The 23642-nt window shown below is 40.4% G+C and overlaps 1 protein-coding gene and 1 long non-coding RNA gene across 4 annotated transcripts in view; both read left to right on the forward strand.

The window, feature by feature from the left end:
* Nucleotides 1-7731, forward strand: LOC117771753. Its single transcript, XR_004615688.1, has 3 exons — nt 1-149; nt 2261-3088; nt 7299-7731. It is a non-coding gene; the product is annotated as an uncharacterized LOC117771753 (long non-coding RNA).
* Nucleotides 7732-7846: 115 nt separating this feature from the next.
* The window catches only part of grin2bb (glutamate receptor, ionotropic, N-methyl D-aspartate 2B, genome duplicate b), a 98172-nt gene continuing 82376 nt past the window's right edge, over nt 7847-23642 (forward strand). For all 3 annotated transcript variants that reach the window (XM_034597225.1, XM_034598063.1, XM_034598847.1), the window contains exon 1: nt 7847-8064. In XM_034597225.1, the coding sequence (XP_034453116.1) occupies nt 8056-8064 (9 nt within the window). In that variant the 5' untranslated portion in view covers nt 7847-8055. The remainder of the gene's footprint in view (nt 8065-23642) is intronic.

Raw genomic sequence — 23642 nt, forward strand, 5'->3', positions numbered from 1 at the left:
TGTTGTCTCTGAACTGGCTGCAGGTCTCTTCAATGGAAATAAAGCACAGACTCAGAGGTTGGTTTTCAACCTGTAACGATGTAAATGTGACTCAGAGTCAAACTGAAGTTCTGCTTCACTGAAAAACAACAACGAAGCCAAAAGGACAGGTGAGTTTGTTTTCCACGTGTCCGGCTACAGCTAGCTGCGGCTAACAACAGTTATCATTAGGCTAACAACAGTTAGCTTAACAATAGTTAGCTTAACAACAGTTAGCCTGACGATAGCAAGCTAACAGAACTACAGATTCAGTGACCCGGGGATTTATTAAATGAAGGAATGTCGGAATGTCACTACCACGGGTTCTCTAAAGATGGCGTCTATGTATTTGGTAAACTTTTTTGGGGGTTTAAGACTTTATTTAATTACTGAATCTTTGCAGTTCTGTGGCAAAACAAGTGTTCAGGTCGTGTAAGAAGTTTAATAAAAGTGCAACCAAATGTAAAAGTAGTATTTAATGTAGCTGGTCATGGTTTATTTTATATATATTTAACAGCCTAGTATACCAGTTTAATTTATAACAAATCATATGTCAGAGGCAGATCATATGTGTAAGAACACTCTGTCAAATACTGACAGCAATTTATAGGTTGGATATTTCAAATATCTATATAAGCATTTTATTTGAGCAAATGTACAACAGCGTTTGACACGTTTCATATTTGGATGGAAGTAGAGATGCAGCACATAGAGGTAATGAGAGTCAACTATGTATTTAAAATGCAAGTTAATGACAAATACTATTAAATTAGAATTTCTGTATACAGTTTTAAAGTTGAGGCACTCTGCAGCAACATGAAGTTTACAACATACAAAATGTAAAAGTATATCCAACGGGGGATGTCAAGTGTTTAGAGACGTAGAGATTTAACCACTTACATGAACTTTAATTGACTAATGTTCAGTAGGCTACACAATATAGTGCCTTTCTAATAGAGGTGTTACTTTTAAATGTAATTATCTACACGTATCAATAGAGGAATGCAACAAAGTTTATTTGCTTTAGTATGAATTTGAGGTACTTGTACATGACTTGAGTGTTTTTAATGTAAATCCCGCTATACACCTCTACTCCTCTACACTTCAGAGGGAAATATTGTACTTTTTACTTCATTAGCACATCATTCATTACACACATATGATGATCTTACACAATAAGATGCATCATTATAAATAAAAATACCCAGTTAAAGCGGACATTTTAAGATCATTAATCCATCATTAGATTGACAATTTACTAATCAGGTTACTTTTCAAGAACAATATTAATGGCTGCAGCTTATTAATCAAGGAAAATGATCTGTTGATTAATCTGTAATGGAAATAATCATTTGTTGGAGACACTAAAAACTGTTGATTAAAAATCAAGTCTACCTAAGTAACTACAGTGAGTATAATACAATTTGCACATTAAAAATCAGTAGGAATAAATACTTATGCTAACGAGGTTATGTTTTTTTTTAACCACTGTCTGTTGGGCTGTTTGTAAGATTACACAGAAACAACTGAACAGATTTCCCTGAAACTTGGTGAAAGAATATGGTATAACTCAGGGAAGAAGCCATTCAATTTTGGCGTGGATCCAGAATTGTTTTCACTTTCTTTAACATTGTGAGATATGGCGTTTTTCAGCATTTTCACTGATTTCTCAGAGAATAATTCACAGATCTTGATGAGAAAAATCCGTCTAGTTAAGAGTACTGATATCTATGAGTGTGTGTACATGTGTTGCAGTAGAAATCTGGATTTAGTAAATTTAAATGTGGTTAAATAAAGGGACTGTTTTTTTTACTTTTGATCGTTTAATAATGCTAATGTATTTTTACTGAAGTTATGTTTTCAATTCAGGATTTTTACTCGTAAGTAAAAGAGTAAATGTATTTTTTACTGCTTTTACTTCTTATAGGTAAAGTATTTGAATACTTTTTCCACCACTGTATTTCCTCATGTTATTTTCTTGTGTTTTGTTATTTTCATTTTATTTTCTGAGCTCAGGGCGACAGTAGAGGGAGCCATTGCTTTTCTTAGTAGAGACAGTTTTCTTGACAATTGTTGCAGCAGCCCGTCTTTACTGTCGCATCTCTCTCTAATACACAATACTACAGAGGAACCCACCTCCACACAACTCTCTGTCTGTCTGTTCCTTCCACCCCCTCCTTTTTTGTCTCTCTCTCTCTATCTCTCTCTCTCTCTCTCTCTCTCTCTCTCTCTCTCTCTCTAGATGAGGGGGAGGAGAGCGAGAGTGACTGCAGTTGGAGTTGTGCTCTGCTGCGCTCTCCGCCAGCCAGAGGTGTGTTGTCGGCTCCACACTCTTGTATCTCTGGGTACACAGGCAGCAGCACCCCGCCATGCGAGCCAGCACGAGTGCCATGTCTCACAGCTGTGTTGGCAGAGGGTCGCGGCTCATCTGAAGGGAAGGTAGCATCTTGCTTTGAGGAGGACGGAAGACACAAGAAGACCAGTTGCAGAGGCAGAGAGAGAGAGAGGGGGGGTATAACTGAAAGCCTCCCACTCTCGCCCTCACTAAACAGAGCAAAAACGGAAGGCTTTGGAGTATTCAATTTTTTCTTTCGTTTTATATTTTTCTTATTCCTCATCGCGTTGCTGGGAGGTGCTTCATCTTTTCATATAGTCTCTCTCTCCATCATTTGCCTCCTCATCTACTTCTCCATCTACCTCGTGTATAATTTTCTCTGTTCATGAGTGAGAGAAAAGAGAAAGGAGGGAGTTTTTCTTTTCCATTTTTTTGGTCATTTCTTTCCTCCCCTCTCACCAAACCCCATCATCACCTGTCGATCCCTCCTTGCCATTTAATCTCTGCTGCTGCTGCTGCTGCTGCTGCTGCTGCTGCCATCACTCTCCCCTCATCCCACGCCTCTCTCTGTCTCTAAACTCTGATTTTATATGAACTTGGATGAATTTTCTTCAGCGATAATCCAAAAAAACCCTCCATGAATGACTCTTTTTTTCCCTTTTCTTTCTCTTTTGGTCCCTCCACACCCATTTTCTTTGCATCACACTCTTGTGGGATTCTTAAATTTTACTCTAGGTAGGTTAACTATTGTTTAGTGTCTGTCTATCTGTCTGTCCGTGTGTGTATTTGTGTGTGCTTTACGTATACATAAAACACACATTAACACACAAATGCACTCGCACACTAAACTATGCCTAAAAGGACAGTATTCAGTGAGTCGATATTCGTCTGGTCTCGCATTGTTTTCACATCCTCCTGCTCCTCATCCGTCTTCATCATGGCAAAGTGCTCCCATTTTTAAGTGTCGTCTTTGAGGAATCTTTATTCACACGTCATGTCCCCTTTTCTGTTTAATAAAGATGTCAATATCTTTTGCAACCTGTTGTGAAGGGAAGACAAATAATCCAGTGTAGCCCTGAGGGAGAATGGGATTTATCTCCAGGTGCTTTATTTATTTCATAGGTTCATATTTTAATTTGGCAAAGTTTGGGAAATTGACTCTTTAAGTACATTATATTCAATTTATGTTATTTAGTGAGCTGCGTTCAAAGTTGGGAGCTAATGGCCATCTCCACTCATTAGGAGTGTATTTCATGCTTGATTTGTGCTTATATTCATCCTGCCAGTCTATCAACAGCCATTAGCACTTAAACTGCCCCCCCTCTTACACACACAGACACACACAAGCCTAAAACCTCTATTCGCTTCTTATTGATTTTCAAAATATTCGCCAGAATTGAATTCTCCTGCCCCCTGCATGTTTTCAATCTTCCCCTTCCCTCCCTTCGATCAGTCTTCATCCAGAGCTGGCTGGTTCTTCATCCCTGAAGCTCTTTCCCCCCCTCCACTTGTCTCCATTCTCATCCTCTATCAGGCAAGAGAGACCGAGAGTTGGCATTAGTTGGATGTCGAGCAGTGGATTAAGCGGGTAATGCCTCGCTGTGGATTTGAGATGCAGCTGTGGATTTGAGATGTAGCAGCCTCTGTGTGCAGGTCGTAGATATAGACAGACTGATAGACAGATTAAAAAAATATATATATATAGAGAGAGAGAACGTAATTCCCCATCTCATCCCTACCCTTCTCTCTTCCTCAGTCACATTTTTCCTCTTTTCTTTACATTGTGTTCGGTGCCTCGTCTCTACTTCACACTGCCACACCTTTTTGGGAGCGCTGTTTTAAAGCATTACCACTGCTCAAATGTTCTCAGTAAGTTTTTAGCCCTTACATATATAGATATACATGGACATGAGGCTGAAACTGCCTGTGCAATTGAAAAATTACACCCAGTAGCGTAGGCCCACGACAGCCACTTCAGTCTGTTGTCCTCCCCCTTTTTCTTATGGACTGACAAAGGGGCTTAATTAACAGCTCATTCTTGACTGTTGTGAGAGTGGGATCTCGTCATGATGGAATATGAAGGACCACTCGTTTTGCTCTGTCTTTTGCTTTTGTGTCTCAACTCTGCCCTTCTGTAAAACGTCTCCACTACAGTCAATAAATTATGTGTTACAGAAAAGAGTTAATTAGGTGAGTAGTGAATTAATATAGCACCCACTTCTCCTCCGCAACCTTAGTGTGTGCACATGCATGAGCAGTCGCCGTGTTTCGGGGAGTGCAGTTAATCGAGCGTGTGCATGTGTGTGTGTGCATGCTGCTGATGGCAGTGTATTCTGCACGAACTTTCATCAGCAGGTTCTCGGTAAAGGGAGTTCTTTCTATTTTTTGCTCGCTCTGTTAAACCTTTCTTCACCCTGCTGTGACTAATTGCTTGTTAATCAGGCCGTTTCTTTTGATCTTAATCCATTTTTTTCCCTATATTTACTCTTCTACCTCTATGAAAGTCAATCGTTATCAATTCTTTAACCTCCTTCTAGAAAGCACTGATTTTAATTCAGGTCCAAAGTATCAAAGTGGTTCAACATCTCATTAGGTGACTCGCTCAATTAGTCCAGTGCAGTGTGCAGGTGCATGGCATTTAACAAGCACTCATTTAAAATCCCTTTCCTCTCCTTATTGTGCATTTTGTTTTAGTTATGGTTTGTTAACCAGTGTTGATGCCCTCCTCCTCCTCCTCCTCTTCCTCCACCTCCATTACATCCCTCTTTGTTTCCTGCTCGATGGATCTGCTACAGATCTCCCAAAATGCCCAGATCTCTGGAAAGTGAATCATAGATCTAATGTGACTCACGCACCAGCTTTAATGTATGAGACTCGTCAGCATGACCTTCATGAGCACACATCTGCACCCTAGTTGACATGCTTATAGGCTGTGTGTCTCAGAGTGCATCATGTATTGTGTCTAAGTGATTCACTGCTGTGTTAGCTTTTCCTGGTGAATTAAAATTGTTAACAAACTCTCTAATCAACTTAAATAGCCAATTAGCAGCGGCGTAATTCTCCCAAAGACGATTAAAGCAAATCATTCCACATTTCCCCAAACTGAAGTATGAATTCTGTCTAGTGTCTTTAGCCTGAAACCTTCCTAAATAAGGTGATTCCTGTCACAACACAAACTACTGCGAGTGTTCCCAGGCATTTTGTGGATTGAAATTTATCATTTGCTTTTAAATTCCTCTTGAATATTCCCCCAAAACGGCCTTTTAAATATTCCCTGTTAACAGAGCGAGAGAGTGGGGCCCTGACCTAAAAGTTTCAACTCGATTTTAAATGAGCGTCTCTAACCACAAACACTCTAAATGATTTACGACATGTTTTAAAAGAGTGGCGTAATGTCGCCTGGCTGAAAGCACAAAATAGTTTAAATATACAAAACGAAAAAGGGCCTGATTACCTCCAGGGTCTTAGTCTAATGAGGGATATATGTTCAGAAGAGCAATCAGTAAGATTGTGTTCACTTAGTTTAAATGGTTGATTTAACATCGTGCACATAAACAACACAGAACTGTAGATTTCACCTCACACCATGATTTTAACCATAAAAGCAGAAAATACAGAAAATTCATTAAAAAAGTTCCAGCGCAAGAAACTGACGAGATCCATTTGTAAAAAAAGAAAATGCATTTAGAAATGCTTTTTGACGAAGAACAATTGAATGCATAAAAGATGTCTCACTAGAATAAATCAAACCAAAAACTATATTTGAAAAGCAGTTATTCAGAACTTGGTAATATAAATTAACAAACATAAGCATTATTCAATTTTATGCACATTGTTATTCAAGGAAATACAGTGTTTTTATTATACACTAGTCAATGTAACTGTGTCATTTCAATACTACAGCAAGAGTCAGAGAAAAAGGTAATTCTTTGGAACCAACATTTTTTTCTAATGAATTATTCATTACGGTGCCAGACAGGATTAACATTCTACACATGCAGATATCCTCTGACAATTTTCCTGAGGCTAAACTGTTTATACCTACACACTTGACTTCCTCAAAATACACAGATACACACATTCCCAGATACAGACGTGAATATGATACATGTTAAAATGAAGACTGGAAATGCAGAACAAACATTGGCTTAGTGCACATAAACTTTGGCATGTGTCTGTAGATACTGTGATATATGCAAAGGCAACAAAACGTAATTGACTAATAATTTGGTCGATAAAACATCAGTTACGGTACAAAATTGCACGATTACACATCTTGTTTTTTTCCAAGCTACAGTGTGAAATGGAAAAGATACAGTATCCACTTGATCACCTATACTTAGAAAACCGAAAGCCCTCAGCAGAGAACATACCTCCACCAAGGCCACACAATCCTTTACACGATTGTGTAGTTCTTGTAGTAGAAATATTACAAATCTTTACAAAGCATTATTTCCTGAAAAAAAGGTATTGCCTTATGATTCAAATATTTGCTAGTAAATTTTCTGTTGATCGACTAATCAACTAATTGTTTCATTGCTGGACAAGTTATCACTGCAGATAAATATTTGGCTTGTTTTACTCCCTACCATTAAATTATGACAAGATATCAATCATAACTTTATAATAATGTATTATGGTATAAATACATCTTGGAAACCTCAGTGGTTGTCAGGACCTATATAAAAAAAAAGATAAAAACAAAAGCACTCTGAGCATCTTATGTAGAAAAACAAAAGAAAACACAGTGACATAAGTGGGCAACAGCGTTCAACACATTCAGATCACAGTGAAAGTGGGCAAGTAGACACAGCTGCTTGGCTGAGTGAAACCTTGACCTCAGAAGCAGTTGTCTTGTGTACAGAGTGACATTCAGCCTTTATCACATCCACCCAGAGCCGCTCTCTGCCGTCTCACTCTGCCCATGTCTTCTTCTCCCCTTCAGACTGAGAAAGAGGCGAGCGCAGCCCGGCCCTGCAAACCCATGATCATGACTGGCTAGAGCAAGGCAAGGCACAGAGTGAAGGAAAGCCAAACAAGAAGGAGAGAAGGAAGGAAAGAAGAAGAGGAGGAGGAGTACCCCCACACACATACGTACTGCTCTGCTCTCTCTTCTCCTTATCTCCACGGCAACCGTGTTCACACGCTCTCAGACTTTTTCGACGAGACCTCGGCGAGCTGTATCAGCAGTGTTGGACGAAAGGGAAAGAAGAATCGGATGGAAAGAAGCACATGAAAGCGTGTCCCTCCATCACTTTCCATCCTCCATCATATTTGACTTTCTTTTGATGTTTTGAGTTGATGGTCAACTTTTAAATTCCAGAACCCTCATCTGCCTCGCCGCAGATTAGTCTTTTTCTTGGCACCTTACATGAAAAAAACAGTTTCTAAGCAACTCACTGCGCTCAACACAACTCTGCTCCACTCTGAGCAGCTCTGCTTATATTGTATAATGCTAGTTATTGTAAACCCTATTCGTAATTTTACACTTTAAAAACACCACAGCCCCACACGTATATCGCCCCACCACTGCCCACCTCCAGCCTCTGTCGACCCTCACCCTGCGGGACCCCACCTCAGTCTTCCGTGCGTGACTTCATCTGTCTACTATCCCTTCATCTGAGGCTATGAGAGGAGGAGTCGAATCCCAGATCACTCCATCATGCCAGTTCTGAAGAGCAGAGAGGAGATCCGGGCTGGCAATGTTCAAGGTAGGCCACTGATTTGTTTAACTGGGTGGTATTTGTGTAACCATGTGCATTTCCTGTGATGTTTCCACCACAATGTTTATATACTGAGGTGAATTTCAGCTTCGAACTTACTGTGTGAAAAACGATCACAGCATGAGGTGTTATTTTTAGCCACTCACTAGTTTCGTCAATTTAATTTGTTTTCAAATAGTTTGTTTTGCCAAACCAACAGGACGGAACTAAAGATATTTCATTTTAAATGACTCTGGGGATTCTCACGTTTGAGAAGCTGGAAACAGAGAATTTCTGCTATTTGTTGCTTAATAATTGACCGAAATGATGAACTGATAAGCAGTTATTTATCGAGATATTTACTGTATCCAGATATTCTCCTCAAATTTTCCAGAGGGGCTGTATGTGAGAAAGCAAAAGGGAGTTTATCTTGCCAGCCCCCAAGTAAAATGTTATCTGAGTGAGCCAGTACGTAAAAGGACGTAAAACTGGAAAAAAAAGAGAATACAAACATCTGTGGATGAAAAAGAGGTGCCGGCACTTTGCTGACGCAGACAAAGATGTCAAGTTATAATGACAACGAGGTTCGAGAGTTTTTAGTGATAAGGGCCGACGCTGGAGTTGATGCGCTGTGAACAAAAACGTGATTTCTACCTCGTGCACGCTCTACCCAGACGCCACCCCTCACCTGAATGCTCCAAACCTTTTCCCATCGTGACCCGGAGAATCTCCTTGTTCATATGTAAAAGGCGCAATTTTCTGGACATTTTCCAGAGTTCATGTCTGAAAAGTGCTTAGTTGTAAGATTACAATACCCCTCAACTTACCCTCCCTGTTCGAAGTGTGTAGGAGAACCGACAGGGGCCCTCCGGTAAAATAAAAACATGAAAGACCCTCTCTAGAGCCAACATGGCGGACTCTGTGGAAAGGGACCTGCTCCCTATGTAGATATAAAAGGGCTCATTCGAAGGGAATGAAAACACAATGAGTTTTGGTTTCAGGTGATTATACAAGATTAAAAAATCATTGTGAATATTATCATCAATTTCTCCTCATAGGTTCCCCTTTAAATCCTACACAGTGGACCTTTAACATCCAGCAGCTGTGTATGTTTCATTTCCATTGATTTCCATTAATTCACCACAGAAATTGTCCTCACTTGTGGTCAAATTTTAGAGGAGGTGGAAATAATGGGTCTGCAGATGTTTCATTCTGGATATTAGATGATAAACATAATTGTGTAATTTGTGATGACACATCTGGTGCTTTTTGAGATAACTGCCTGGAGGGTGTACTTCACGGTTTGCTTTGGTCAAATTAATGAAAACTATGACATAGGGAGCAGTTCACTGGGCTTTACAATTTTGTGACAGTGATACTGTACATCACCTCATGATTTTTATATTCTGGAAATTGGCTCTAAATAGGAAGTCGCAGAGAAATGTCTGAGATCTTGGGAGTAATTTATTTTGTAAATAAAACCTAGTGTCTTTATCTTGAATTTTTTGTAAACGCCCATCGCCAGTCATGATTTGTTTTCCTTTAGAGCAAGAGAGGACGGGAATGAGAAGGACAAGAGGATGAGGGAATAAAAACATTCAAACTGCAAAAGAACAAAAGAGAAATTAACTTTTTTTTGCTGCGCTTTGGGAGAGAGCCCAGTGTTGAGATAAGGGATAACGAGGCGCCGGCTTCAATGAGCCCATCAAAACGACGAGTTGTGCTGCTTCACAAGGGAAAACAGGTCCAGACAATAGTAACTGCACAAAGCGAGGGAGCGGAGAAGCTGGAGCCTGTTTTATTGCTGAGCTTGTGCTCCTTTGTGCTGGAGTTTGACTGATAAAACACGCATTTAAAAGTTGGAGGGACGTGTAAAGATAATTGAAAGACCTGCATTAGAGGCAGAATGACAGAAGATGGAGTAAAATCCGCTCGGGCGAATTCAAAAGTGACCGTCCACCTGTAGGAAGCGTGTCTGAACTGTTATCGCTGTTTCCCTCATGTATGTGAACAGTTTTGAAACAAAAAAATTGCAAAATCCTGTCCTTCTGTCACAGTGTCCAGCTCCTGCCAACAGAGCAGTTCCAGGGTTTGTCTCCCAGTGGCATTGTGGATTAGATTCTTGGCTGGATTTTTATTCAAGCTTTGGCCGAGATGAGTTTTGTGATCACAAATCCGAACGGAGCTTTTCTACGTTTGCATTCACAGGACACAGAATCTGATGTAACTGTCTAATTACGATGCGCCTCTTTGTCGAAGCGTGACTTCGAGGAGGTGTGTGACAGCTGGTGTGTGTGCCTCCCTCACAACGCAACAGCCTCAGCACTGAACAGACCCACTGTATTCTGCTCACTTCATCACATATGCTGCACAGACTCGCCTGAATTCCTCCCCATAATATATCAATCAAAACTCCATCATTCCTTTCAACAGCTGGGTGTAGTCTGACGCTGTGTAGGCTTGAAATGGCTGCATGTGAACTGTGTTTCTAAGGCAGTTTTTCCATGTAAAAAAAACAAAAAGACATGGAAGAGATCATGACAGAGCAAACGAGGGGCTAAGGCGTGCGAGACAGAAAAAGAGACAGACAGGCAAAGATCCAGGATCAAGGTGGTAAATCTTCACTGACAGTGGATGAAGGAGGCAGACACAGAGCTGTGAGTGTGCGTAAGCAGCGAGGCCTGCGAGGGGCGTGATGTTGCTGCGTCGTGACGGTGCATGTTGTTGGAGAGTGGGTCGGGCAGAGGGGATTACCCGATGCGAGCGTTGGCTTTCTTGTCAGTCGGGCAGCTCCCGTTTTGATGGGTGTGAACTGAGTGGAGGCAGTAAAGGGCAAGTGAATGTACAGGAGTGGAGATGTTGACGCTGGGACTCGCAGACAGCAGGCGGGATCAGATTTGGATGCGAGCCTCATGCGACCAGCTTTACAAATGTTGATTGAGTCGTTGAAAGATTACAGGTGCTGAGCAGCCTGGTGTTTATTGTTTACTCTGAGCCAGAGAGAGATGGGGAGAGGAGCGCAAAGCAGTCGCACAATGCCTCAGAAATGCCTCTGTTAGCTATGAGTATCTTTTATACTTGTTCATGCAACTTAAGTAATATTTATATATACTTCATGTTTTGAACCCATTTCTTGACAGGAGTTGGTTGCCTATAACATTCAAAAATTGAAATCATACCTCTCTGGCCGCACTCAGTTCATCCAACTCAAATCTTTCAAATCCCAGCCATTTCCAGTCACTACTGGTGTTCCCCAGGGTTTTGTCCTGGGGCCCCTTATGTTTATCATCTACGTACTTCCTATTGGCCATATCTTCCTTAAATTTAACAATAACTTTCAACCAAACCTCCCTCCATCCACGATGATGATTCTCCACTAACCCCTCACTATCCAAAAATAAAGCCAAAATATCCTGGATATGATACATAATACATCATATACGTCATTGGAGCCAGAGTCTGCACAGTAGTGATCTAAGTATGGAGCCACACTAACGAAGTCCCGCTGTCGCACATGCTCGACCAATCAGCTGTCATTCCTGATGAAACACCCATTTTTATATCATCAAATTATTAATTAAAAACAATTTGAGCAAATATCAGTGTGATGAGAACTACCTAAAATGAATCCATTTTTATTTATTTATTCATTCATTTGACATGTAATTTTACTTTGGTCCATGTCCCATCACTGATATGGATGAGGTTGGGGTTTATAACCTATACTTCAGCCAGCCACCAGGGGGCGATCGAGCCGCATTTGCTTCACTGTCATGTTTTTCATCTTTAAAGTAAGGGGATGGACAGTGCATTTTATAACCCCCCCCCACTACAAGTCAAAGCCTATTGCACTTCAAAGCTGTGCATTTTGAATTCAAACTTGTGATTACAGATGTGAATGTTCAAATGGTTGTTTAAAAAAACAACAAAAACAGTTCAGACAGACATTAGTATTTAATATATAACCATCCTATTTTTGTCAGAGGCAGAAACTCCACATGGGTTTTTTGCATCTACCATGTGTGACTGTGTGAGAAGGAGGAAGAGCTAAGAATAGAGTAAAGGGGGGCCGACACTGTGATGCTGCCTCTACCCACATTTCTTCTTCTGTTTCTGAAGTCAGTATGCACTCAACCAGTTTTTGCTGATATCAGGCTCTGCTGAGCAACAGCACAACCGTTCTGCGTCCGTTGCGACTATAAGTCATTTTCTTTTTCGTGGAGGTTTGGGATGCAGAGATGGAGGCTCAGATAAGTCTCCCACCCTCTATGTGTTCACCTTTAACATGATCAGAACGCCCGGGCTGGTACATACAGAAATTTCATCAGAAACTGTCACTCTTCATGTCATGACAAAGGGAGGCCTTTTGAAGCTCCGACACTGACAGACAGGGAGGAGAGGATTTCTTTTCTCCATATGATGTTTCATGTGTGAATGGAATAGAGGGAGGCTGAACAAAAGACTGAATCTGAGGGCTGAGAGAAGGGTCGAGGTTTCGGAGACGAGAGGAACTGATTGCGGGATCGATAGCTGAGCGAGATGGGATAATATTTGATGATAGTGTCCTCAAAAGGCTCGCATGAAACGGGTGTCACGAAATCATCGCTCCCGAGAAAATCATGGGCTCCTGATGGCTCTGCTCGAAGGGAATGAGAAGCTGATGATTATGTTTTCAAAGACGGAGAGTGGAACGTTAAAAGGAAAATGAGGAAGAAAAATCTTTGATAAAATGAGAAGTGGTAAAAGGTATATGTGCTGCGCATCAACAGCTTTATTTAGCAGTCTGTGCAGTAGCGTTGGGGGGATGGTCACGAGTCATTCTCCGCTGTCAATCATTTTCATAGCATCAGTTAATTAACTATAACCAAACTTACTATAAAATTGAGCACTTGAACAAACATCAGCGCGATAAGAACTAGCTACAAAAATAGAGGAAAAATTTGATGTGTACTATCAATTTTCAGTTTGATCCGTGTCCCATCTACTAACATGGAGGAGGCGGGGTTTATGATCCAAACTGCAGCCAGCCACCATGTGGTGGTCGAGACACTTTGGCTTCACTCTTGGAAAGCTGTTATGTCCTCCATCTTTGTATACAGTCTGTTAATGAACAGTGCATTTTATGTAAGCACCCTGCTGGAGTACAGTCTATGGTTCAGATGTTGTTGGTTGCTAATGCATTCATGGCAATTGTCGTACACAAATTCTATATATGTTGAAAGAAATGGTAAAATTAGAGCTTTAACAATTGATCAGTTTGAAAAAAAAATTGCTGATATGAGCCTTTCACTGTTAAATCAACACAACGTTTGATAAGTTGTGCATATGTTTACTTTTTACGTTTATTTTTGACATTATTATCAAGATCTATATATATGGTTGTATTTAAGTTTTCTTTTTGTTCTGTTATTTAAAATTAAGAATATGGGGTGGCACGGTGATGCAGTGGTTACCACTTAAATAACATGGATGTGTCTGTCTGGATGCTCACAGGCTCCTGACCCCTTTGACCATCAAAGGATAATTGCTATAGATAATGGATGGATGGATGATAAAGTTTATGGTTAAACTGTAAAATATCAAGCCTCAGTACATGTCTTTGTCATAAGGGTTTGATAACTGCATCTTAGGAATCATTATTGGCTGATAACTTTATTGCCTTATATCCTAATATCCATCCCTAACATCAGTATTAGCATCACCCCCAAAAATCCTTATTGGTCAGGTTCTCGTAGAATAACTATTTTCATCCTTTATAAAAGAAACACTTGAAAATCTATTATTAAGTTAAAATCAGATTTTTTTCCCCTGCCATGTTGTCTTGTTGATACACCTTTCTCAGCCTTTTAGCACTACTAATAGCAGATGTTATCTGTTATAGGTTTGCACCTGTTCCAAGTGTCAATGAATCTGTCTCCATTTGACCCTCAGTGGGGGCAACTTGTCAATTAATTAGTTGTGACTTGAGACTGGCAGACAGCAGCGGAGGTGAGGAGGAAATTGCCCCTCCACGTTTACAGTCCCCAACATGAAGGAACAACAGAAGCTCAGTGGGGAAGAGGTGTCTGTATTTGTCACGTTTTTTTTCTCTTAATGATGCAGAGCAGCAGGTTATCAGTGAGACAGAGGCCGGGCCGAAAGGTAGAGCTTAACCTCTTGGGGGGTAAATTGGAAGGTGAGGAAAGAGGAAAAGAGGACGTGTGTGTCTGCAGGGCTCTGCTGCCACATTTAGACCTAAGTGGAGGAGAGTGTGTGGGCTTATAATACTGAGATTTATTTGTAGGGGATTAGAGCTGTGCAATCTTGAAATGATTTGTTCCAGGTTCATGTTGGATGATGAGCGGAGATGAGACGTTTGATTAATCAGTTGAATTATTTGGCAGCTATTTAGATACTTATCATTACCCAGTTCCAGCGTGTCAGCTGTGAGGGTTTTCTGCTGTTTTCCATTTGTATATCAGTGTTTCACTGTAATTTGAATGTGTTTGGGTTGTGGGCGGATGGTTGGAAACAACCACCGAAGTAAAGAGGCCCTATTAGAAAAGTGTAACAGGTGTTTGGCAATTTTTTGACATTTTATAGACAATAATTTCCACTATGTCACAAGCCAGCAGTTTAATAAGCCTTATTTGGATGGAAATGTATTTATTATTAACTTTATTAGGAACACCTGTATATCCATATCCTGGTAATCTTGTGCAATCCAATACAACAGCTCAGCTATAAACTTCAAGATCATAAGAATTGAATATGAAGCAGAGCTGTTATGTATCAGATTGTTTCAGGTGTACCTAATGAAGTGGTCACAGAGTCTACATACGGAGGTATAAACAATGAAAACACAATAAAGCTACAAAGAGAAAAGGCAAAAAAAAATTGTATAATAATTATAATAATTTCTTTAAGCATTACAAATGGCTTTTGGTCTTCTGTAGTACTGCTTCTGGCTCCATGTATAAGGATTTATTCTTACTAATGGAGCTTTGAGATATATAAAAAGTTGAGTTCCCTGGTGTTGTACAATTATTACTTAAATATTGGTTGGAAGTAGTTGGAACTTAATAACCATAAAGAATTTCATAAGACCTTCTCTAAAAAAAGGACCTCGTAAAAACTGATACAATCACTAATCAGTCTAATTTCCACAAGGCCTATTTTTTTAAATCTAAAAGCTTTTCTAGATGTGGCAGATGAAGGACAATCAGTGGATCCACTTATATTAAAATGAAAGTCCAAAATCAGAGCAAGACTCACTTCTCATACAATCTTATATGAAAAAGGTTGTGAATGTTGGTAATGAATGAGACGGTCGGTGGATTCGACAAATTATCTGAGAGCCCTGACGTAGAGCAGAGAATCAGGGCCAGCTGCTGGTGATGATGGTCCAGAGATGAATGCTCTACTTAATCTGATTGAGTTTGAGAGGTTTTATAGAATTGATTATAGATTACTAAAAACTACATCACAATATGCTACTAATGCTGAAACTAGATTGTCCCTAGAGTGCATTCCTCTGCCAAGGCCCAACAGTCCTCTTATGAAACCACATTTAAATCCACGAGATCCAGATTTTTCTGTGGGATCTGCACCAAACTGCGCACATATAAATACCAGTCCCCTAAACATGTCTGATTCTTTTCATCGAGATTCTCTGAGAAATCTGTAAAAATGTCACAAATCTCCCAATGTTAAAGGAAGTGAATGGACATTCCTGGATAAGCCCCTTGATCTGGAGTCAAAACCAAATGTAATGGGTTCTTCCATGTGTCATTCCCCACATTCCATAAAATATTATCTGTTGAAAAATCGGCTGACTAGTTTTTACGTAATCCTGCTAAATAATAAACAGACAAAATCCAAATATATTCAAAGTGTGTATGGCTTGACTTATGATGTTAAATAAGAAACATATGACACACATACATACATACATACATACATACATAATGTTAATATGTTAGTTATCTAGTTATTATATTGTATGTGTGGGTCTTTCTTCACTATAATCAACTGCAGAACGATTAGTATTATGTAGTTCATCACTCACAGCTCTGTTCTCAGAGAAACGTCACATTTTAAGTGATAAAACTGTTTGTCTCTTCTTCACCTGCAGAATTTAGTCTTCTCTTCTGTTTGTGGCAAATATTTTGAATGACCACACTTCAGATAATTGCATAAAGAAACAAACATAACATTAGGGTCACATGCTGAAGGTCAATCAGGGCATAGACACGCTCACAGGCCAATTTTGCTCAAATAAACACAAAGCACACTGTGAGTAAATGGGTGAGTTAAGTGCAATATAATTATTAATATTTAATTCTCAGCCAGTCACATTACTTGTCAGACCTTTTTAAAAAGCTGTGTGGATTACAGTGCTGTGCCTTGTGTGACTCACCCAGTGGAGATGAGCGTGCGAAACCAGGTTTTCTAAGCAGGAAAATCCTCAGCCTGAAAATACAGCACCAAAGATATGAAGCTAAAAAAGCAGGTTATGTTTAATTTTTAAGACTAATTCATAATTTGGGGAATTCTTAAACAGAGTTTTCTTTTCTGTGTGATGATAAATGGGGGTTATATTGTAACACAGTGATGCAGAAATAGTCACTCATCAATCTTCAGTGCAGATTTTTCTGGAGTCTGTACTATAATAATATGATCTTCATTTTCAATGTAGGTCTAAATATGTATAATAAATTAAGTATCCATAATATTCAGCACTTTGTTATGTAGATGTCCAAAAAATCTGGATGATGTGTGCGATGATATTCGATATATATCATATTTTTAATATAATTAACTCCACTTAGTTTCAAGATTCAAAGTTATTGTTCGATAATACAGGCGTTAATGGAAAAATTCATCTTTTATTTGTGTATGGCACAACATGAAGGAACAACAATACAGTTCACATGATAACAGCGTTTGTCTGATATCTATCATCATAACACAAAAACTATGTGACAAATTTCGGTGCAGATCCAGATTAGGCGACGGATCCAGGATGCACCTAATAAAGTCGTTTGCCAAACGACATAAACAAGTAAAGAAGAAGAAGATATCGTAATTTTCTGTGAGATTCCAAGTCTCTTCCAAATTGCCAGCGTGAAATCGCTTCCTACAAACGGCAAGTGTGTGGTGTTATGTTCCGGCCAAATCATCTAATATGTGCGTATTGAAGATTATACGATTAAAATCAGTTTAATCTGTCATTATGACTGAGGTCTCCGACGTTTATAACATTGGTTACGAGTTGAAAATCCTCTAGTGTGCAGCCGCCTTTAGACTTTGAGTATATCAGTGAGTAACAGCCTGGGTATATTATTTGCTTACCACTTAAATACATTTAACAGAATGACTAGGCCTTTCACAGAGGGCTTGCTCGCAGGCAGGGCAGCTGCAGGTGCTGGCAGAGATGTGTGGATGCCCTGTGGGAGACTCTGGGCCTGGGTCTTGGTGCGAGGCCTCGGGGTAATTAAGAGGAATTAGCGGAGAGACAGTGGATATTGGGTTCGTCATTACAAGGACTCCCAAGAGTTTCAGGCGCCACAGGCGAGCTATCAAAACCTCAAGAGAGCTGCAGCAGATGAATGCTCAAATGGTTAGACCAGTGAATTTGTGGAAACCACATTGAGTTAGGATGAGAACAGAAAACTGTCAGGTTTCAGCTTTTTAAGATCACTGAAGGAGACCTGAGAAAATAAATGATGGGCTGTGAGTGAATAGAGGTTGCTACTGGCTCTTTGTAGACTGTGCTACTTCACATGAAGGTGTTGCATCAGGGTGAGTTATAATAGCCTTTAAAAAAAACAGGAAAAAGACTAGCTACAAACCAACAATATCCAGCATGGATTCTTGTGACGGCGACATGTAGATCTACACGCACTCTGTGGCTATGAAACAGAGGGGGTCCAAACCCTCTGAGGCTCCGAGGGCCCCTGCATAGCTGCAGAGAGGGACATGTCACGTTGGTGCTAAATTAAGTCCAGAGCAGGAGAAATAACCTCAGTGGAATAAATGGCTTCAATGAGTTAATGAAGACCCGGGGGGAAAGAAGGATCCTGCCTCAACCCCGCATTTCCCTCATCCCTGTGCCTCTGGGTGGGTTGTGTTGGCTATGTGTGTGTGTGGGTTGCACTTAAGTGGTCATGTGTGTGTGTGGTGTCCGTCTCGATTATTCTACTTCCCTCCGATAAAGAGACTATATCGTGTTATTTAAAGAGCTGAGACGCAGATCCGTAGTGCATCTCATTGTAAGTGCAATTAGCAGAGAGAGGATTCTCCACCAGACTGAAGTACACTTAATGTAACACCCAAGACCCTCTTCAATAAACTAGTGATTTCTTTTCTGCCAGTTCGGCCCTTCTGCAAGACACTAGTGAGGTGACACATCATTCAATAGGGAAGATGACATTAGAAGATAACTTAAGGACTCCAACACCACTACGTTACAAGCTTTCACGGGTGGTTACTGCCCCCATCATTCTCTCTATCACATCTCCTTCACTGTTTTCTCTTGCTTCCTCCACTTATCTCATCCTACAACAATATCTTCCTCTCTTTGTCCCACCATGTTGCCAAATTAAACTTCTCTCATCGTCCAGACACATCTGCATGATTTAAAGGATAAGGCTCCTAATATTCCATTTTTCTCTCGTTGCCAACGAAGCCCACGAAGAAAAAAGACCAAAACCAATAATGTCTATGTCGTCAAAGCCTGTTTACTCACGCAGCCACAGAGCTCCACTGTTATTCAAAAACTATTGCAGCGGGTGACATGTTTCTTCATTATGATGAAAATAGGCGCAATATTTTCGTTCTGCTCACAACAACCGTCGTCCTGACGTACCGCAAATACTCCACCACCAACTCTATAAATCCACAAGTGAAAATAGTCCACGGCAACTGCTCTATTGATATTGGTGTTTGAGTAACTTTTGCCAAACATTTGGAAAAATAGGACAAGGTGTTGTATAAAATACTTCTAATATCCCGATTTAGTGCTCAGCTGTTTAGGAAAATGATTTTGCCCTTTTTTAAATAAAACTTCTCAGGGAATTTGTGACTTATACATCTTTTGATACCTTTAATGTCTTAAGTATGCCACAGAAATAGTTTTATTCACAAGTGCCTTTAACTAAACTATTTTACAAAACTCTAAGGTCATACCATCTCTTTTATTTTGCTTGACATGTTATATAACTGCCCTGGTGTACAACAGCAACACAGCTCCTATGTTTTCACCTCACACTCATAGTTGACTTTGAGAAAGTGAATTGAATAATTACAGAGGATGTAAATAGAAGTTGTGTTGGCTTCCATCACCCCTGGGTAGTCATTATAGCTGCATGATGTGTGATTACCTGACTGAACACAGTCACACATTACTGAGTGATGGAGTAGGGTAAACGTCACCCCCTCCTTTTGGTGATGTTGCATTCTATTTAAAACTTGATTTCATTAGAAAGACATGGCTGTCCAATCTTTATTCAGAAAGAGCAAACACTGCTGCTTTTAGGGGATTTATTATGTCATTAAAGGGCACATACAGTTTCACAGATGAGGGACTTAACTCTCAGATACAAGAAAAAGGTTTTTATCATCCTTCTATTAAATTATTGAATGATTCTTTTTGGCCAGTTTGGCAAATTCGAAACCCATCAACATATTTTCACCTTTAAAAAGTTTACGTGTTGAGCATGTTAGCAAACAGATTGACATTAGCATTAATGTGGAGTTGTGTTTCTCGTTACCTTGGAGGAAATATTTTGTTCCTTAGTTCCTTAGTTGCACTGTTATTATCTCTTTCTACAGAAAATAGATTTTCTTCCGTGGCTCAAACCAACCCTGCCAAGATCAGCAATTGAGCAAATACAGGAGAGAATTTAATGATATTTACCTCAGCCAAGGAGGTTATGTTTTCACCCCTGTCCATTTGTTTTGCTGGTTTGAAAGCAAGATTAGACAAAAACAACAGAACAGATACCTACGAAACTTGGATGGGAAATGATCCGGGTAAAGGAATTTTATTTATCACTTTCTTTAACATTGTAAGATTGGCATTTTTTGGCAATTTTTTTATTTGAAAACAACCAGGAACGTTTATAGTGTGTGCAATTTGGTGCAGATTCAAATAATATCTGGATCTAATGAATTTAAATGTTGTTTCATAAGGGGACTGTTGGACCCTGGCAAAGGTATGTGCTCTACTGAGTGCCAATCTAGTTCTCTGTAGATTTGTGAGTTTAACCAACACATTACAGTCATCTGATCCATTGTCAAATTAAAATGTTGATCAGAGCAGCATTAAATGCACAGTATGATGTGCTCAGAGAAAGGAAGATCTAAAAAACCTGTTTGGATTAAAGTCAATTTTCTTTTTCTCTGCTCCCTTTTATTGTAGTCAAAGCTTGCCCTGCAACTCGATTTAAATATCAGCAACGTTGTTTTTACTCTGTAGACTGTTCAATAGATGTTGATTTCAAAGACTCCACACAATCTTGTCCTGGAGTTATTATAAATCACTCTTTAAGATCAACGATAAAGCCCTTGTTTTGGCAGTTGTTCATTCTTTTTAACGAAGAACAGAACATTTGTCACTGCGAACATGATTGATCTAGGAAAAAACAGTCCCACCTGTCTCTAGTTAACAAAATACAGTCAGTTGGTAAATTATTGATGATATATTGTAGTTGTGACAGTAAAAACAAATGTCAAACATGACCACCTGCTGTTGCCTCTCTCAGGGGGGAGATCCAGGCCTTTAAATTAAATACAAAAGACTTTTCTCCTCATCGTCCTTTTCATTCTGATGCAACAGTGGATTGAAATGCCTTTTATTATCCATTAATGCAGAGTGTTAAGTGTGATTTGTTGCTATTTATAAATCACGTCTGATGCATGCAGATCACAACAGTGCCACGCTCACCTGTAACTGACCACCCACTGAATGTGAAAAGGCTCTTTTACAGGTATGCCTGTCAGCTTACGTTGTCCGCACTGCCGATCAGATGCAGAGCAGCGCAGCCCACCACCTCAAGTCCCCGGGGATATAGTAGACTGTGATAATGATGGCCTACGTGTGTTTTAAATAGCCGTGGAAAAGATTCAGTTTTAATGTCTCTCAGGCTGCTGCTGGAAGCCTGGTCTGTAATCCACCGCAATGTTCAGCAAAAACACGTGACCGTTTCAAAGTCCAGTCGAGGCACACACACTCCCTTGCTCGGTTGATCCTGTGGAATCTTCACTGGCAGATTGGAAGTCGGCGTTTGTGTGTGTGAGTGTGTGTGTCAGACAGCGTTGGTAATTCTATTGGTGGTCAACGCTCTTGTTAAATGTTCAGAGACAAATGACTGATGTCTCGGCCTTTTTAGGATGTTGTTGTTGATAAGACTGGATATGGTAAATGGTCTGTATTTATATCTGGTCTTGATGACCACTCAAAGCACTTTACAGTGTTTTGTCATCCACCCATTCACACACATTCATACTGTGGATCTATGTGCAGCACTTTCTCTATCACACATCACACTACAGCCGTCAGGGGCAATTTGGGTTCAGTGTCTTGCCTAAGGACACTTCAGCACATTGAATTGAGGAGCCAGGGATCGAACCACTGTTCTTCTAGTTAGTGGACGACCCGCTCTATCTCTTGAGCCACAGCCGCCCAGAAGCATTTACCATTTACAAGGCCTGTCACTTATTCTAAAAATCTTGTTTGACTGCATTGGACATGACAAGCAATTAATTTGTATATATTCAGATGCCCCCCCCCCCCCGCACACGTCAGATGAAGATGAACACTTGACGTCGCTCCGCTTGTCTGCGTTGCCTCCTCCACTGCCTCACTTGGGTGGAAAACTTTCAGGTGATTCCACTGTAACAAACCAAACAGCCTGACCTAGAACCTAGAACTCAAAATACGTCCACATGACACTTCTCAGATGCTTTGCTGTCGTGAGTGTCTGTTCAGGACGGCTTTGTCTGCTAGCGCCCTCCATTTTCATAGCAAAACAACGTAACATTACTGGCTTACTTTACAGATGGGGCAAGAGGGCATGCAATAGGTCAAGCTGATAGTGAGCGCCCTGTACTGGATCAGTAGTTTGCCTCTGTTTGTCCTACTGTTTATTTTGAATTCAGGTGGGAATTCAAGCGGGACCGCCCTACCATTTGTCCAGAGTCTGCTATGAGTATATGAGCATGGCTGTGTGTGTGTGTGTTTAGTTTTGTGCCTGTAGGACGACATATATGTCTTTTTATGTTGGAAAAACAGAGGCCGTCACCCGCAGATCACAAGGACTCATACGTCTGTGCGCTGGGACCCAAACAGCGCTTGACCTCAAGTGCTCACGGTCAAACCATTTGCATGGCTGGCTCTGTGTTCATGCATGTGTGTCGTGTTTCTGAGCACCGGGGGAGAAGGTTATAGTCGCATCTGCAGCAAAGTGCTGGATACAAACAATGCACACATGTGGGTGTGTTTGTGTAGCCGTTCATCGCCACTTATCCGTTTTCCCCTGTGCTGTATATGTTGTTGTAATAGCTATGTGAGTGCTGTAATGGGTACAGAAGTGCACATAAATACATGTGTCAACTTGGTCTCATTGACGCATTGTTGGATGGTTTACTTTTGTTCTATTATGTTGCGAGTAAACGATCCACTCTTGACACCCTCCATTTAAATGTTATTAATTGGGGACTGTTAGTGATGGGGGGGAGATCTTGTAAACGGCCTGATTACGAATGAGATAGCAGCTCCTGCTCGGGTGGATGCTCCTTCCATCGTGTTATTTTCTGTTTATTCGCCTGTAGCACATTTTTGGATATTTATTTTTAATGTGAGGTATGCTAAAAGGCGGAGCACTGGATCAGCTCTATCTGCAGGAGTGCATTAACTCACCTCCCCGTGTGTGTATGTGGGTGTGCACGTTTGTGCGAAGGCACCGTGCTATTTATTTTATGTTACAAGCGTTTTATTTTTGACGGTGAGCCCAGCAATGTGTGCCGGCTCAGATTAAAGTAAATTGATTATTATTAGTAGAGGGCACACGCTGCATGTAGTGTGCCGCATGACTCGGTGTGAGTTGTGTGTATCTTTCTGTCCATCAGGGTGTTATGTGGAGGCATATTTGAATTGTTACTATGGAAACCGAGCACTGCTGTTATATAGAACCACACGTTCGAATGGGTCACTGTTTCTCTCCGCACCCTCGCTTACTGTCACACTTATTCACACTTACTTTTTAAAGATATTTTCTCTAATAGTCTCCCTCCAGTTCCCCCTCTCCCCGCAGATTCATCACACCCTCCATCTGCCGACTGAGGCCATTTTATTTTCTTCCTTCTTTTTTCTTTGGATTTCTTTCACCTCCAATCCACCCTGTGCTCTTATTTTATCATCTTGTGCTAATCGTGTCTTCTTTTCATCTTTCTTCAGCTGTGTCGCCCATCCACACCTCCCTCACTTTCTCTCCCTCCCCTCCCTCCTCTGGGTTTTCTTATTGCTGTTCCTTCTTCCACCTCCATCTCTTTTGTGTATGTCTCTATTTATTCTCTCCCTCACCCCACTCTTCTCTCTCCTCTTC

This window comes from Hippoglossus hippoglossus, chromosome 1, assembly GCF_009819705.1.
Source record: "Hippoglossus hippoglossus isolate fHipHip1 chromosome 1, fHipHip1.pri, whole genome shotgun sequence".
NCBI classification, from domain to species: domain Eukaryota; kingdom Metazoa; phylum Chordata; class Actinopteri; order Pleuronectiformes; family Pleuronectidae; genus Hippoglossus; species Hippoglossus hippoglossus.